We start from the raw sequence: 14,700 nt of genomic DNA on the forward strand, positions 1-14,700 counted from the left end.
GAGATTTATATTTGTCATAGATGTCCTTCACATATGATCTGTGGACCCCTAGGGACTTGAAGGGACTAATAAGCCCCTGAAATTGTGCACAAAGTAATGTTGGTCTGCAAATGAGTATTTTTCAAGGGAGGAGGGGTACATAGCTTTCCTAAGGTTTGAGAAAAAAGTTTGATCATGTTATAAAAGGCAATTCAGAGTAACACGGTTGTATGATAATGAATTGGTAAACATATAACTTAGGAAATAAGGCAGGCAGGTAAATACTGATTCTATTAAAAATACTTTTTAGGTAAATGGGTACAGCTGAAATACTGAAATGGCATGGAGATTGCCAAAGAGCCTGCATGCCTGACACTGAAGGACTGGGCTGCCATCTCAGCCTATTTTTAATTATCATTATTCTCTTAAGGCCTAGTGACAGAAGGAATGCAATTTAAAAGCCCTTCCAATGGGTTTAGTTCATCTCGGAAAAGATCAGAGACATGTAGACAAACGTGCAAATAAAGAAGCAATTAGTGACTAACGCAGAAGCAAGACAGGTGGAATAACAGCAAATCAAGCAAATAAAGAGTTAAATGACTGAATACCTGGCATAATCTCCACAGCAAAACTGGGCAAGAGATCAGCAAGCAGCCCTGTCCTGCCTAGAAGAAGTGGAAGGAAAAGAAGAAGGAAAGTGGTTATTCAAAAGGAAAATACAGCCTAAAGCCTGGCTCCAGCTGGTACCATCCATACGTGGGGCCATTAGAGCATGCTCTTTGTGGTATGAGAAGCACATCACCGAAGCTAGGCGGAGACAAGAGAAGGACGTTCTCTGTTAATCTTTGGCAGCCATCTAAGTGAACTCTGCACCTAAACTAAGCGGAAGCAGAAACAGAACTTTCTCTCCAACTATATATAGGAGGAGGAAATCTCTGCTTGAGCAGACTGACATACACTATCTCCATTCATTTATACATCCGTCTCCATACACTTCATTGGAAAGTCAAGCCCGTCTGTATCCAAATGTTCAATCTACATTTTCATACATCCATACACAGTCCTATGTCCATATAAAAACAAAAGTACATATTTGGTTTTAACTCAGAATTATCTCACTACATGATTCTATTTGTGGCCTAAAGATATTTCAATGATTAGAATTTTCAAAGGCAAGGGAAAGATAAAACTAGATCAGTTACACATTCCTCTACACTCCTTCTGGCTTCAGAAATACACTGTACATATGTAGATGGTACGGCTTTTCCATATGGCACACACAGCTGGCATTATATGGACCCAAGTGCCTTCTGCATAATATGGCAGAGAAGCTTAAAAGCTGGAGTCAGAACAGGTGCCCCTCATGGGCTCTGGGAAGCAAAGAGCTGTGCAGGAAACAAGAGGCTGGAAGACATGAAGGAGCAGATTAGTCCACTTTAAAACTAGCCTGATTTACAGAAAGACATGAATGCTTTCATCATGTTCTCATATCAAGGTGAAGTCCTGTTATCAACTTCTGCCCCTGTACCAGATATGTCTACCACACTGAAGCCTTGCCAAGAAACTAGTAGTAATGTAAACAATTAGCAAATTTCCCTCCTTTCAGACTTGTGATGACGGTAAAAAGTCACTGCAGCACCTAAACATGCAACTACTTCATTTAGGTACCTGACACATACCTTTAGAACAGCACCATCCAATAGAAATATAAAGCAAGCAATGTGGATAATTTGAACTTTTCTAGGAAGTACCATAAAAAGTAAAAAACAAAGGAAACTAATGTGATACTATTTTTAGCTTATGTGACTATCACCAAAATACTGTCACTTCAAGGATTTAGTAGCCATGTGTTGCTGCTGGACAGCACAGCTCTAGCAATCTGTTTATTTGGCTCATTTAGAAAACAAGTCTTTCATGTTAAAGTCTGTTAAGGTGCATTAGAGAAAAGGTGTGTAGTTCATAGTTTGAATCTAAGGTCATGATTGGTCACTGGTCCCCTCCTCTATGAAGTCACCCACAGAAGAGAAGCTCTGACAAAGGTCAAAGAAAAGGGGCTCCCCTAGGATACTAGGGAAGTATGCTGGAGCTGGGGCAAGATTTAGTGAGTGGGGTAGAAGGGGTCTTTGCTCTCTTTTTCCTGGCTCTCCTCAACTCCACAAGGCCAGTGTGGTAACGTGTATCCTAGTCTATGTGGGTGAAGTTCCCATGTTTAAAAAGCTAATGAGGACCAGAGTACATTACAAGGGTGGGTGACTTAGGCCAACTCTGTTTGGCCTTGGCAAAAAGAGCTTCCTTCTTTCTGTCCTCCATCTCATGCAGCTGACATGGTAAGATGGCTCTGCTGATGCAAGGTCTCTTGGAAGGACAAGTAGGGGTCAAGTGGAACATTGGAAAAACATTTCTTCTCAGGCTAGTCTTTGACCTAAGCCTTCATAAAAGACTAAGAGATGCTCCTAAAGCTTACACAGTTCCCTAGGGTAGGAAACTAGTAAAAATTTGGGGCCAAAGTTTGAGAAAGTGATTAAGAGACAACATGCATTGGTCTCATCTAAGTGTTCTCCATAAAAATATCTCTTGGAAACTCAACAAAGTAATAAACAACTGGTCAAAGATCTGGGAATTTGCGCTCCTGGAGATCTCTTGAAGACCAGGCAACAATCAATGATCAAGAAGTCAATACATACTGTTTTTTAGCAATCCAGTTATCAGATATGTACTTGAAGGTGGATTTAATTTTTTTTCAATTTGCATAATTAGCACTTACAAATACATCTCCTGCTGTGTCTTGTAAAATCAGAAACTTTGAAAGTGTTTACTCTCCATTTCTCAAGACTACCATGTTTTAAACATCTCTGGATATGCTACGGTCTAAATCATCACTTAAATTCATGATAGAAATGTCATTGATGATTGATGACATAAGCTACCAATTTGTGGGCTCCCATAGCTAACTAACTGTGATAGTTAACTATAAAAATTCATATATTCAAGAGGATGCGGTACTCAAACTTATTATATAGAGCTTGTTATATTGGAAAAAGCGGTGGACTCGGAGTCAGAGTACTTAGAGCAACTTTATTATTACTTCACTTGGTGATTACTACAGGCAAATTACTTTCCCTTTCTAGATCTTGGTTTTCTCATTAGTAAAATGAAGGGGTTGAATGGAGAAGTTTATAAATAGAAAGACCATCTATCTTGGTTTGTCTAGGGCAGTTGTGGTTTATGCCTATGGTACAGGTGTAATTTTTAATAGCACCCTTTTTTACTCTCACAGTGTTCTAGTTTGGACAATTATTTACCTGGTCACCCTATTTATATCACTTTTAGTTCCCAAATCTTATGCTCAGTGATTGGAGTTAAAAACTCAAATATCTATAGGGACCAGCAGGTAATGCATATGAGTGCAGCTGGCCAAAGGTAATACAACAGGGAGCAGCTAGAGATGTCATTAGGGGGCTGCAACTAGTCACCTCTAGCCACTTGTGGCCCCATAGAAATGTGTCTTCAGGGTTTCAGATCATCCTATTATTCAAGATTTTCCAGGCCCCAGATTTTATGTGAAATATTTTGATTTTCAAATGTTGGCAACCAATTCAGTTTTTAAAACACTAGGTGAACCATACACAATATGTCCACAGGCTGTTGAGAACCCAGAAATCGTGAGTTTGCAACCTCTGAAGGTTATACACACACACATACATTTATGGGAGGGTAAAACATAAAGCTGGATTTCCCCATAGGCTGTTTAGATTATCTTGACGCTGTTCTAACATTGCTTCTACACACAGAATGATAGTAAATACAAGATCTAGTCACCTATGTTCAAATTAAAATTGGAACCAATGGTATTACACATCAAATTGCTAGCCCTTCTTATTTCTAGGGAGCTAGAATAAGCATCATGGAAGAACAATGAAGGAACTTACTTTTTTTTTCTTTTTTTTTACTTTAGACTTTTAAACTTTTGTAATTGAAAAAATTAAGGAAAGGATGTATCAGACATATGGACAGGTGATTCACAAAGCTTGTCACTCCAACAGGAAGACATGTATCAAGCTTCTCATTCTCCCTGAAGCAACAGTCAATAGCTGATGCATCTGAAGGTGAAAGCTTCCCATAATGCACCTGTGTAGTGTTAGCCACAGGGTAGCATAGGTGATGTGTGCAGTAAAGTGGGAGAAATTAAATATCTTCAGAATTCAGAACATAGTAGAAGTTTTGGGAGAGCAGACAATGCCAATATATCATGTCAACAGCAGAGATGGTGCAAAGCTCTGTAGCTTTTACACCATTACTTATATTTTATTGACACTAAAGGCATTTTAAAAAGTGGATTTATGCTAGAATCTTATATTTCTGAAAATAGTCCACTTCCAGCTTCTTCCCTAACAATTCCTAAGAAACTTCATTGCTAAGAAGCGTTATTGCTAGTTAGAAACGCTTGATCTTTTCTTCTATCACATTCAATGAAGGCCTGATCTTAGAGCATCTAAACAATTGCAGTAAATACATTCCAGATTTCAGCAGCACTTTACCAACACTTGTGAATCACTGTCATTCTTCCAGGATTCAGTTTAACAGTGGCAATTACAAGTCACTTTAATGTCTGAGGAAAGGATGGAAAGCAAGCCCTGCAAATAGAAGGCCACATTTGCTCTTTTCAAACCACAGCTCAAACTATCAGTGGAAAATACAGTTTTTATGTAAGTACTCAAACAGTTTTCCCCAAACCTTGCAGAATCTATTGCTTTTAAGAAGTTTCCACATGAATAAACCAAACTAATCAGGCATACTAATACTTTGTACATGCACACACACAAGTGCCAGTTTCATATCATATTGTCACAAACTCTACAGTTAAACACATTCACACGCATTGGGTTGAATGATTAGAGCAGAAACATGCATTGTGAATAAAATAACTTACCTAGCTTACCTATAAAATTCCCTATTTCAGTTGTTTTCTGCCACTGCCACTTTGAAGTTATCCTCAATTGAACTCTTTGTACACATTCCTGCAAACCAGCTCACTGTTGGAATGTCTCTCATTTATTCATTCATCATTCATTCATTCAACAAAGAAATTTATATTTAGCTAGACACAAGGGACAAGATGTGTTCCTTTGAGACACTTGAGAGGCTCACAGTCTGGCCCACGCAGAACTTGGCTTTAGTTATCTGCTTCTGTGTCACAAGACCTACTAAATCTTCCCGCCAAATTAGTTATCATCAGTCCCCTCTCTGCATTTTTGACATCAGGTTCTGCCTGGTCATGGGGCATTTCCCTACAGATCTAGTCCTTGCCTGGTTTCCCACTTCTACTCAGAACATTATCTTTGCACATTTCACAACAAATCATGTCCTAGTGGCATTTCCCAAAGTTTTTTTTTTTACATTTTTTTCTTGGTAGGTCAGCCCCCTCAAAGCAAATTTTACTTACCTTCTTTTCTCAGATAAACATTTGAACTGCTTTGTTTAATTCTTTACCACGTAGAGTCCACAAGACTGAGATAAGATATGTTCTGACAGAGCCCTATGAGAATGCTGCACTAAGAAGGTGCTTCTTCCTCCATGCTCCCTAGGCCCACTGCACATGCCCTTGCTAAAGCACTTATCTCGTGGCTGCAGTGTGCCTTTGCTTTTACATGTACCTCCACTAGCAACATGGAAACCCCTCCAGGGCAGGGACTGTGCTCTATGCTTGGCACCTGCAGAAGCCCAGCGTGAGAAGGCACCTCACCCAACCCGTCAGGAACTTGAAGTGTTTCCAATAGAAAATCCCCTTGTTCAGTATGCAGGGTTTCTAACTGGACTTCTGATTTGCTGCTCATTATGGTGACTTTATCAACACCAGGTGGAAGTAGGCTTTTAATAAAAATATGAAAGAACTATTCATTTATTCATGCAGCATTATTCTATACACTGCCGAATGTTTAGCACTTCTGAACTCAGGGAAGAATGCCAGAAGCATTCTCCAGTCGTTAGAACATCCCCAAATGCCATCTTGCTATCTAAGGAGACAGAAGCACCACTCTACCCCACACCAAAGGGCATTTTTGAGGAAGTCATTACAGAGATATAATACACACAAAAATTTCAGCCAAAAAGATTGTTTTGGTCTTTACTCTTAAAACTTAAATCCAAGCTCTAATCATTTCCAAGTCTTCAAAGTTGCAATGGAAGTACAGGATTTAGGACACACTTGTTTTCTGAACCTGCCTACTCAATCACTTCATAACAGACACACTGTTTAACGCATTGGAACTTAGGAAAAGGAAGGATAACATTTCCTTTATCCTTATGACACCACTGCTGACAGCAGAGTTATCTCAATTTCTTTAAGCTTATTAACTTGGAGTCCTCCTGGGGTTTGCCAATATACACTATACAGATGAACTTTCTGTTTAGGACAATGAGGAATGCCTTTCTTCCTCAGCTCTGTGTGGTTCCCCTCTTCTCCCTTATGTTTAATGCACATCTCAGCTTCATCCCACTTTCAAGCTTTCCTCAGATGCCCTAGATCCATTTTCAGGGATGTACTGTATCCACCCCCTGTTCTGTCAGCTCCTAACCCTCCAAAATGTTTCACTCCTATGTCTTTGAGGAGAACAGATGCCTTTCTCTGGCCCTTTTAAGTGTAAAGATGTTTCTATGGCTATGCTTTTAAGTGTTAAGTTGTTTCTATGGCTATTTGGAATCCCAAATAGATTGGAAATTTCCCAAGGGCACACACATCCCAGTTTTTATTCTATATTCCCATAGCAACCATGCATTTAATAAATATAGTTTATGACTATCTATCACAAATGTGGATATAGCCTCCCTTTCTTTTATATATATTTATAAACTATGTTCTTAAGCATTTCATATGTTTACTTTTTCTTTCTGTGTCCTTTACATTTTAGTTCACTTTAAATTATATTCTTAGAGGAGAACAATTCTGACACTGAATTCTATCCATAAAATAACTCCTATTGGACCATCTACAATTAACTGTTAACAAATGCTTTGGGGCTGGTTTTTTGTTTTTTGGTTTTGTTTTTTGGCAGTAGTTATAAGCTTGGCCTAAGGAGCTGACTTCTATTCCCACAGAATCCTAGAATTAGATTTTATAACTAGAAAAGATCTTGGAGGTCATCTAGTCCATATTCTACTCTATGTTTCAGTGATCTGAGGCTCTGAGAGGTTAAGAATCTTACCCCAAGTCACACAATTCATTAATGATCAAGCCAGGAATAGAACCAGGTGTACTCACCCCAATTCCAGTATTTTTCCCAATATCTCACCACCCCAAAACATTTGCTTATCCTTCATTTAGTGCAGCAATTGCTTTCTAGACTCCTAATATTTGTAGTGAATTACCCTGAAATTTGTTCATGTTTTTGGCATTAATGCTCTACTTATATAATTAAAATATAATTTTTGGATGTAGGAAATGTTGGAGATAGCTGAAATTCTCAGCACCTTTTAACGTTGGAACCGGAAAAATGATCACTGAATACATCATAACACAGTATGAGCTAATTAAAAGGCATTCACCAGGCTGCTACAAACTAATAAACCACAAAAATGATTGTGAAGTAATCTGACTTCACAAAGTGCTATAATGATTCAACCTCCACCCCCAGAGAGTGAATAAATACAAAATATTATTAGAAATAGAACATGGTCCACTTGGCCTGAGATGAAATGCAGAAGACTGCTAGATTGACTTTAAAATGACTTGAAGGAGCGTGGGATGTCATGGAAGGGGAAGATTGAGTCTCTTGGAGCCCAGTATGGTGTCTTGAAGGTCACTGTGCTCCATCCGTCAGACTAGCACAGACACAAAGACAGCAAGAATGGCTACTTTCTTTAACCAAAAAAGGCCCTGGCGGTCTCAGGCAGATGCAGAGGGGCACACACTTGCTAGGTCTCAAACTGTCAGAGTTCCTGCCCTTTCCTCCGTGGCCCTTTCCTCCCCCCTTAGTGTGAGGGGGTTGGCCATGGAGTCTTTCCCAGGTCCTCTCATGCGAAGCCAATTCAGCAAAGTCGGAGGCACCGCTCCCGTGTGAACGCAAACCTGCACGCCTGAATAGCGGCAGCTGGCTTTGGAGAAAAATGGAACGACTGTCTCCTGCCCGGCTTTCAAGGGCTGCCATTCTTTCTCTCCAGAGGCTGAGCCGATTTCTCGGTGCCACCCACTCTCGCGCCCGCCCCTGTTTCCTCCCCCGCTCGGGCCGGCGCGGGTCCAGCCGACTACAATGCAGCGCGCGGCTGACCCAGCTGCTCCGGCTCCTGCCCGGGGTAACCACGGCAACCGCGGGCCGCCAGGAATGCGCGCTAATTGAAGGCCGAGTTTCCTCCCACAGTGATGAGCAACAAGTGAAGCAAAAATAGTGAGGCGGGATAATGGCTCAGAGGAGGGAGTGATGGGCGCGACTGGGGTGGCTGGGGGCTTAGGGAAGGGGAAATAGCCCCTGCAAGACCGCATTTGTTTTCTTAACGCAGGGCAGTGAACGGCTGCGACCGACGTCTTTTACGGTTCAAAAATCTTAGGGCAAATTTTTCAAAAAAACAACTACTACGTCAAACCCCCAGCTCTTTGCTGGGCCCCTTTGCTCGGTTCAAGTACGCAGATGAATGGAGATGTATGTGCACATACACAGGTCCCCAGGAAGGAAATGCCAGTTAGCAGCAGGATTAAGCAGGTGGAGGTGAGCCGACACTAATTTCCCCTCCAGTCCTATGGCTCTTCTGTACATTTCAATCTACCGGAGCCCCTTCAAGGTAGTCAGCAGCTAAAGATGGGTGACCATCATGCTAGTTTGCCTAGACAGTTCCAGTTTATGCCGTTGTCTGGCCAGAAATTATTAAAAGTCCCCCATTTTCACTCTCAAGCGTATCCTAGTTTGGATGGTAAGTTGTAAATTCACCCTATCTAAAGTCTTCCCAACCCCACCCAGATCCTAATCCAAGTCCAGTGTTCTTCAGTCCCCTCCAGACTTCACCAAATGGCCTGGCCTGTATGACCTAATCCTTGTATTTAGGTTAGGCAGTAAACACCCTGCAATTAACTAAGGGTCATCTACTGAGAAATGGGGGCTTCCAACAGCAACCAAAAGATACCATGCTGGGACAGAATGCTTTCAAATACACTTGCAGGAAGATTTCCACTGGGCTGATTAGCATCACCACTGGCAAAACACAGTACAGATGTCACTGAGAAAATGTCAATCTATTAGCAATAGGATTGCCAGTTCACAGATGGCCATTAAAGTCTCTGCCTATGGAATGGGCTAAGGGAAAATCAGCTTTTTAGCAGGAGTCTCTAAATGTAGAATTCCCTAAAGAAGGTGCCCTCAGATCAGGGATGACATGCTGGTGATGTGGTGTGGGGAGTAGGAAGGGGTGGGAGAAGGCAGCTAACATTTACTAAATTCTACGTGCCATTTGATCTTCACAATAGATCTTCCATGTAACTTTTATTACCCCTCCCCATTTATACAGCTAAGGAAACCCGTGCTCATAGACATTGACTTGTCCAAATTCATATTGCTGCACTGAGTCCCACGCTGCCTGGACTTTATCCAACATCCAGAGAGATCTTTGGTCAGTTTCACAGCCTCAGCACTATTTCTATTTGGAGCCAGATAATTCCTTTGGGGTATGGGAGAACTACCCTGCATGTTGTAGAATGCTTAGCAGCCTCCCTAGTCTCTAGCTACTAGATGCCATAGCATCCCACAAGTTGTGATAACAAAAAACATCTCCAAACATTGCCAAATATCTCCCGGAAAGGCAAAGTTGCCCCTTCTTGAGCATCGATGGCCTACATGTTTAATATCCAAATACAGCTTTAATATTTCTTGTATTGTTCTCTGCTTCAGAAATATACTTTTATCTTCACCAGAAGATAGTGATTTTTATAGAGACAAGACATTGTCATTTATTTATGTTGTATCCTCACTGTGCTAGGGATATAATATGCAAAAAAAATCATTTAAAAAAATCATACTTGAAGCAAAAGTGACTCTACTCCATGGTGCCTATCAAAGAACAAGGTTGAGATTATGCAGTAGAAAGGTCTGAAGGCCAAAGGAAGCTTCTTGCAAGGAATGAAAGGCATGATCCCACATCTTTGGAGGAAACAAAAACCCTACTCCACTCTTCATTCAGTAGAATGAAGGTTATTGGCAGTCATTAACCAGAATCAGATTCTAATAGACACTTGGCTAACTTTTCTGGCTTTCCCTCTCCTCCATCCCTTCAACGTATTTTTTTCCAGTTCTTTTTAAAAACAAGACCAGCAAGGACATCTAGGTAAGCTCAGGGCAGAGCAGGCCAAAGCTAGGAGAGAGTGCTGGGAAAAAAGGCAGTGGGGCTGAGGCCTGAAAACAGTCATTTGTTTTCTGTCTCTCGTGGAAACTGTGGAGTTATTTCAGCTGTTCTGGAAACCTGAAGGCACAGGTGTCTGCTGATGACAGAAAGGATAACTCTGCTTTCTTTGGGAAATCAACCCTACTGATGCATACTCTGAAGCATATCTGATGCATAATTGAGTTTACAAATGAAAATATAGGCACAGCTCAAATCAAAAGATGTTCCAAAGAAGCAGCCTCCAAATTTATGGCTAAAGTGTGGCTCTGTAATTAATTCCTTTTCCCCCTTCTGCCAGGAGTAAACTTTTTCTTCCTTCTCCCCCAATTCTTTTTCCCTCTTCCTCTGTTTGTAAATCTTAGAAAGAAACAGCAGCAGCCACTCTCAGAGATCAAAGTTTTAGCAGGCAACAAAGACCTCCAAGGAGGCTGTTGCCATGGGAACTCTGGGAGCTGAGGCCCTTTTAATTGTCAAATCTCCTTGGTTAGCAGCACCAGGCTGGGGCTGGCAAAGAGGAGGAGAAGGAGGGAGGGGAAGCATTGGCAACAAGTAGCCTTTCTGAAGAGACTGAACTAAATTCACAGGGGTGGTGGGTGGACAGGATTCAAACTGAGGCAGGAGTAACACAGGGGTGGGTGCAGGGGCATCTCTGCACAGCCTTAAGATGCACACTCCCATCAAACATCCCTAAAGCCAATTGCAAATTCCAAGACAACACCCTCAAGAATTAACTGATTTTATATTAGGTTCTTAATAGCTTTTTAATACCAATGGACAGAGAAGTTTATTTTAAAGCAGAATAACAATTTCGGGCACAGTATTGTGAATAATTTGATTTAAAATATATACATATATATATATACTATATAACGTATATACACACACATGCCTGCCCATTCCTTCACCACTTGTCTACTTCTGGTTAAGTCACAGGAAGAGATAGAAAAAAAAAAAATAGGAGCATGACAGGAAAACAATGACAATTCTGTGGCTTTACATTCATAGGGAAGAATCAATCCCAAATTAGCGCCTACTCACAAGGACCTGCTGGGAGCATACCTATTTCTGGCCTCCTGGATTAGCATTGCATTTGGCCCATAAAGGATCACAAATGGATGAATACCCCAAAATGTTAATGTTTGTTATTTGCCTGCCTGACATTCTTTTCTTCTTCATTTGGAAACAAATTGTGAGAGTTTCCTTTAGGAAGTTACTCTTTTTCCCTTTTCCCTTCAGTGCATAAGGTTCAGTTGGGGTTGGTAGTATAGTACAGTCTTCCCACACACAGGCCACCCCTAACAACAGGATTTTTACTCAAACTATGGGGAAAGAGGCACTTTACCCTCTTGAGATCAAAGGTTCTAAAGACCATGGAAGGGTGGACCTGCTGGGGGCCACCGTCTCTGCCCCATGCAGAGAGATCCTGCCTGAAAATGAAGCTAACACAGAGAGCAGAGCCAGGAGAAGGAGATAGGAAGACAGAGACTGTTTAACACATAATCCGAAAACCAGGACTCAGCTGTGCTTGAAGCTAGGAACACCCCTGAATTTATCTGTTACCTAAATCAAATTACCTGTTACCAAAGTTCCCCTAAGCCAGTTTGAGCCTCTATCCCTTACAATAAAAGTTCTGAAAAATACAACAGTTAGCTCTGGATAGTGAGATCTTTAGGAGATACTTTCTTTTGTACTTTTCTGTTTTGTTCGAAATTTTTACAATAAGCATGCATCTTTCTTCCTAAAACAGAAACAATATTAAAACAACACAAAACAGCATTATTTGAGGTATCACCCTCAATAGAGAATTAATTCTGCCATCTGTGAATCTTTTAAATAAAGTCAAAATCATAGAAAGTACTCTGAAAATCATCTTGTTTATTGCAATATCCCAGACAAGAGAACCTGTTCCATTTTCAAAGTTCATCAGAGAAGGAGTTTCTTATAATTTCCCTCAACCATCCATAGTTTCCAAAAATTGTTACATACCATTAGGACTGTCTTCCTTAGGGTAAATCTAAACACTCCTCGCCTCATATCCTCTTATTCTATTCTTGGCCCACAGGCAGGGGTGTTCATCCAGTCACATTTCCTCCCAGGCCTTTTCCCCTTTTTTCTAATTAAAGGCCTTTAAAAAACAAGCTACCACATAGGACATCAGAAAGAAGGGGTCAAGCCCTCAGATTGTACATCGAAAGACACAAGAACAAGGCAAGCTGCTTTTAGATTTTAAAATAACTTCCCTGTTTGAACCTTCCTGAAATGGTGAAGTCCTTTGCCTGCCAGCTGGAGATGCCCCAGGGAACTTTATTCCTATCCAAACAGTGGCATGGTTCCAGATGATAAACAGCCTGTCCTTACCACTGATCCTAGACAAATGCATAATCTTGGATGGAAGATTTCTGAACACTCCCACCTTCTGTGACTGCTGGTATGGCCCTATGGTCCCAAATGACAGTCTAAATATTTCTAAGGTACCTGTCACTGCCATCTCAAAGCCCCCAAAACACTATATGCATTTCCAACTTCACAATGACTTTACCTTCTGAATCATCAAAAGACATTAAAGGGTGTTCAGTATAGTTTTTGTGTTTAATGTTGAATCGGTGGTTGTCCTCCTGTTTCTGTGAATCACATGTCTTTGGATATTTCTGAAACCACTGAAAAAGCCATCCATAGCGATTTGTGGATGGTTCAGATATATGGTGTGGAAGGAGGTGTGAGTCATTCTCAGTGGGAAGGAATGCAATCTAGACAATAACAACTATGCCTTTGAAGTCAGAGCTTCGGTCAATGGTTGTGGGCAGTTTCACTAAGAAATAAAGTGAAATACTGAAGCAAACCTGGAGCAAGTAGCAACCACATTTTTTTTTTTTAACATAGCCTATTCTATAGCTTCTTCATACAGACAGGTCATGTGGTATTGCAGAAAGAGACAAGGCGAAGAATCAAAACACTTGGGTTTGATCATTGACACTTTTTAAACTGGGATATTAGTCATAAAACCTAGACATCAATTTTTTCATTTGGAAAATAATACCTGCCCTCCTACCTTACAAGATTGTTACAGAAAAATTTTATAAACTGCAACTTATTTTCAGGGTACATTAGTATTAGTGGTAGATGTAGTAATGGCATCCTCTGATAGACACATATTGCTTTTTTGGCATCCCACATCTATTCTTGTTTTATATAACAGTGTCTTACTTTACTTGGGAGAATTAATTATTCTCTGTGTCTTAATAAACTAACCATGAAAAGCCCCTGGTCTCAAAAGGCTAAGCAGGGGACAACTGACCAAACTGGGTCAACTGGAACTTCACCTACCCTGCTTGCTAATAATTATTCTGACCCTATGATCTAATCTGATTCCTCTGTTAAGATTTCTTCACTGGTTCCCCTAAGTCTTCAGAATCTAGTCCAAACTTCTTAGTCTTGCATGTAAGACACTTCACAATCTTGCTCCGTCAACTTTTCCATCCTCACCTTTGTGAGTATAATGAGGAATCCACATTCTTCTTAACTTTACCTCTAATTTATATCTTTAACCCATCTTTCCTTACTAATTCATCTTCTGTAATCCCAACCAGTTTTATGCTCCTCGTTTTGTGATGATCTCCAAGAAAAGCTACAGCAGTTGACTCTTTCAAGCCACCATCAATAGTTTTTTTTCTTCACTCTTCAGGGATTAGTCCTCTTAGCCCTGACATACTGCAAAAGACCACAGTTTATTCCTTCTGGCTTCCTTGTGAATGGACATCAATTACCCTGTATGTTCTTGTAACCAACCTGTTACTCCCTTTATCTCTTTCATGAGGATTGATTTCCTGGGAGATCATTTTCGTATTCATCAAGGGAATCACATCAATCATGTTCATCTACTTTTTAAACCAAGAACTTTAGAATAGAAAGAAAGCTCAAAAGCTTTATTTCTGAATACCTTTTCCTGTGTATAAGTACCTCCAGGGATATGGAACTCACTTCTGAGAACACTTATTCCATCTTTAGATGTCTCCAGTTGTTAATGTTAGATGTCTCCAGCTCTTCTTTAACACTGAGATAGACTCCCTCCCTTTGTAACTTCCACTCCTGATTCCAAACATAACCAGAGTTATGTTTCCATTCTCTCTTCTATATAATTTCACTTCAAATATTTGGAGACACTTCTCATGCTCCCTGTTCCAAGTCCACTTTTGCTAGACCAAATCCTCCAATCACCCTCATATAAAATTCAATGACTGAGCCAGTGGTTCATGAACATTATAATTAGCAAACTGTGGGTCCCAGTTATCTTCCCACAGAGGTCTTCATCGCCTTAAGAATGACCTCAGAAATTAGCTTGCTCTCCTGTTCTCACATAAA

At 40.6% G+C, this 14,700-nt stretch overlaps 1 protein-coding gene across 5 annotated transcripts in view; it reads right to left on the bottom strand.

Moving 5' to 3' along the window:
* The window catches only part of ILDR2 (immunoglobulin like domain containing receptor 2), a 60,090-nt gene that overhangs the window by 24,494 nt on the left and 20,896 nt on the right, over positions 1 to 14,700 (bottom strand). For 3 of the 5 annotated variants that reach the window (XM_017534070.2, XM_037740486.1, XM_037740484.1), the window contains exon 4: positions 588 to 644. The exons of the other annotated variants lie outside the window; for them this stretch is intronic. In XM_017534070.2, coding sequence (XP_017389559.1) covers positions 588 to 644 — 57 coding nt within the window. The remainder of the gene's footprint in view (positions 1 to 587; positions 645 to 14,700) is intronic. 5 annotated transcript variants of the gene reach the window in all.

Source organism: Cebus imitator, unplaced genomic scaffold (assembly GCF_001604975.1).
Source record: "Cebus imitator isolate Cc_AM_T3 unplaced genomic scaffold, Cebus_imitator-1.0 Scaffold84, whole genome shotgun sequence".
Taxonomy (NCBI): Eukaryota; Metazoa; Chordata; class Mammalia; order Primates; family Cebidae; genus Cebus; species Cebus imitator.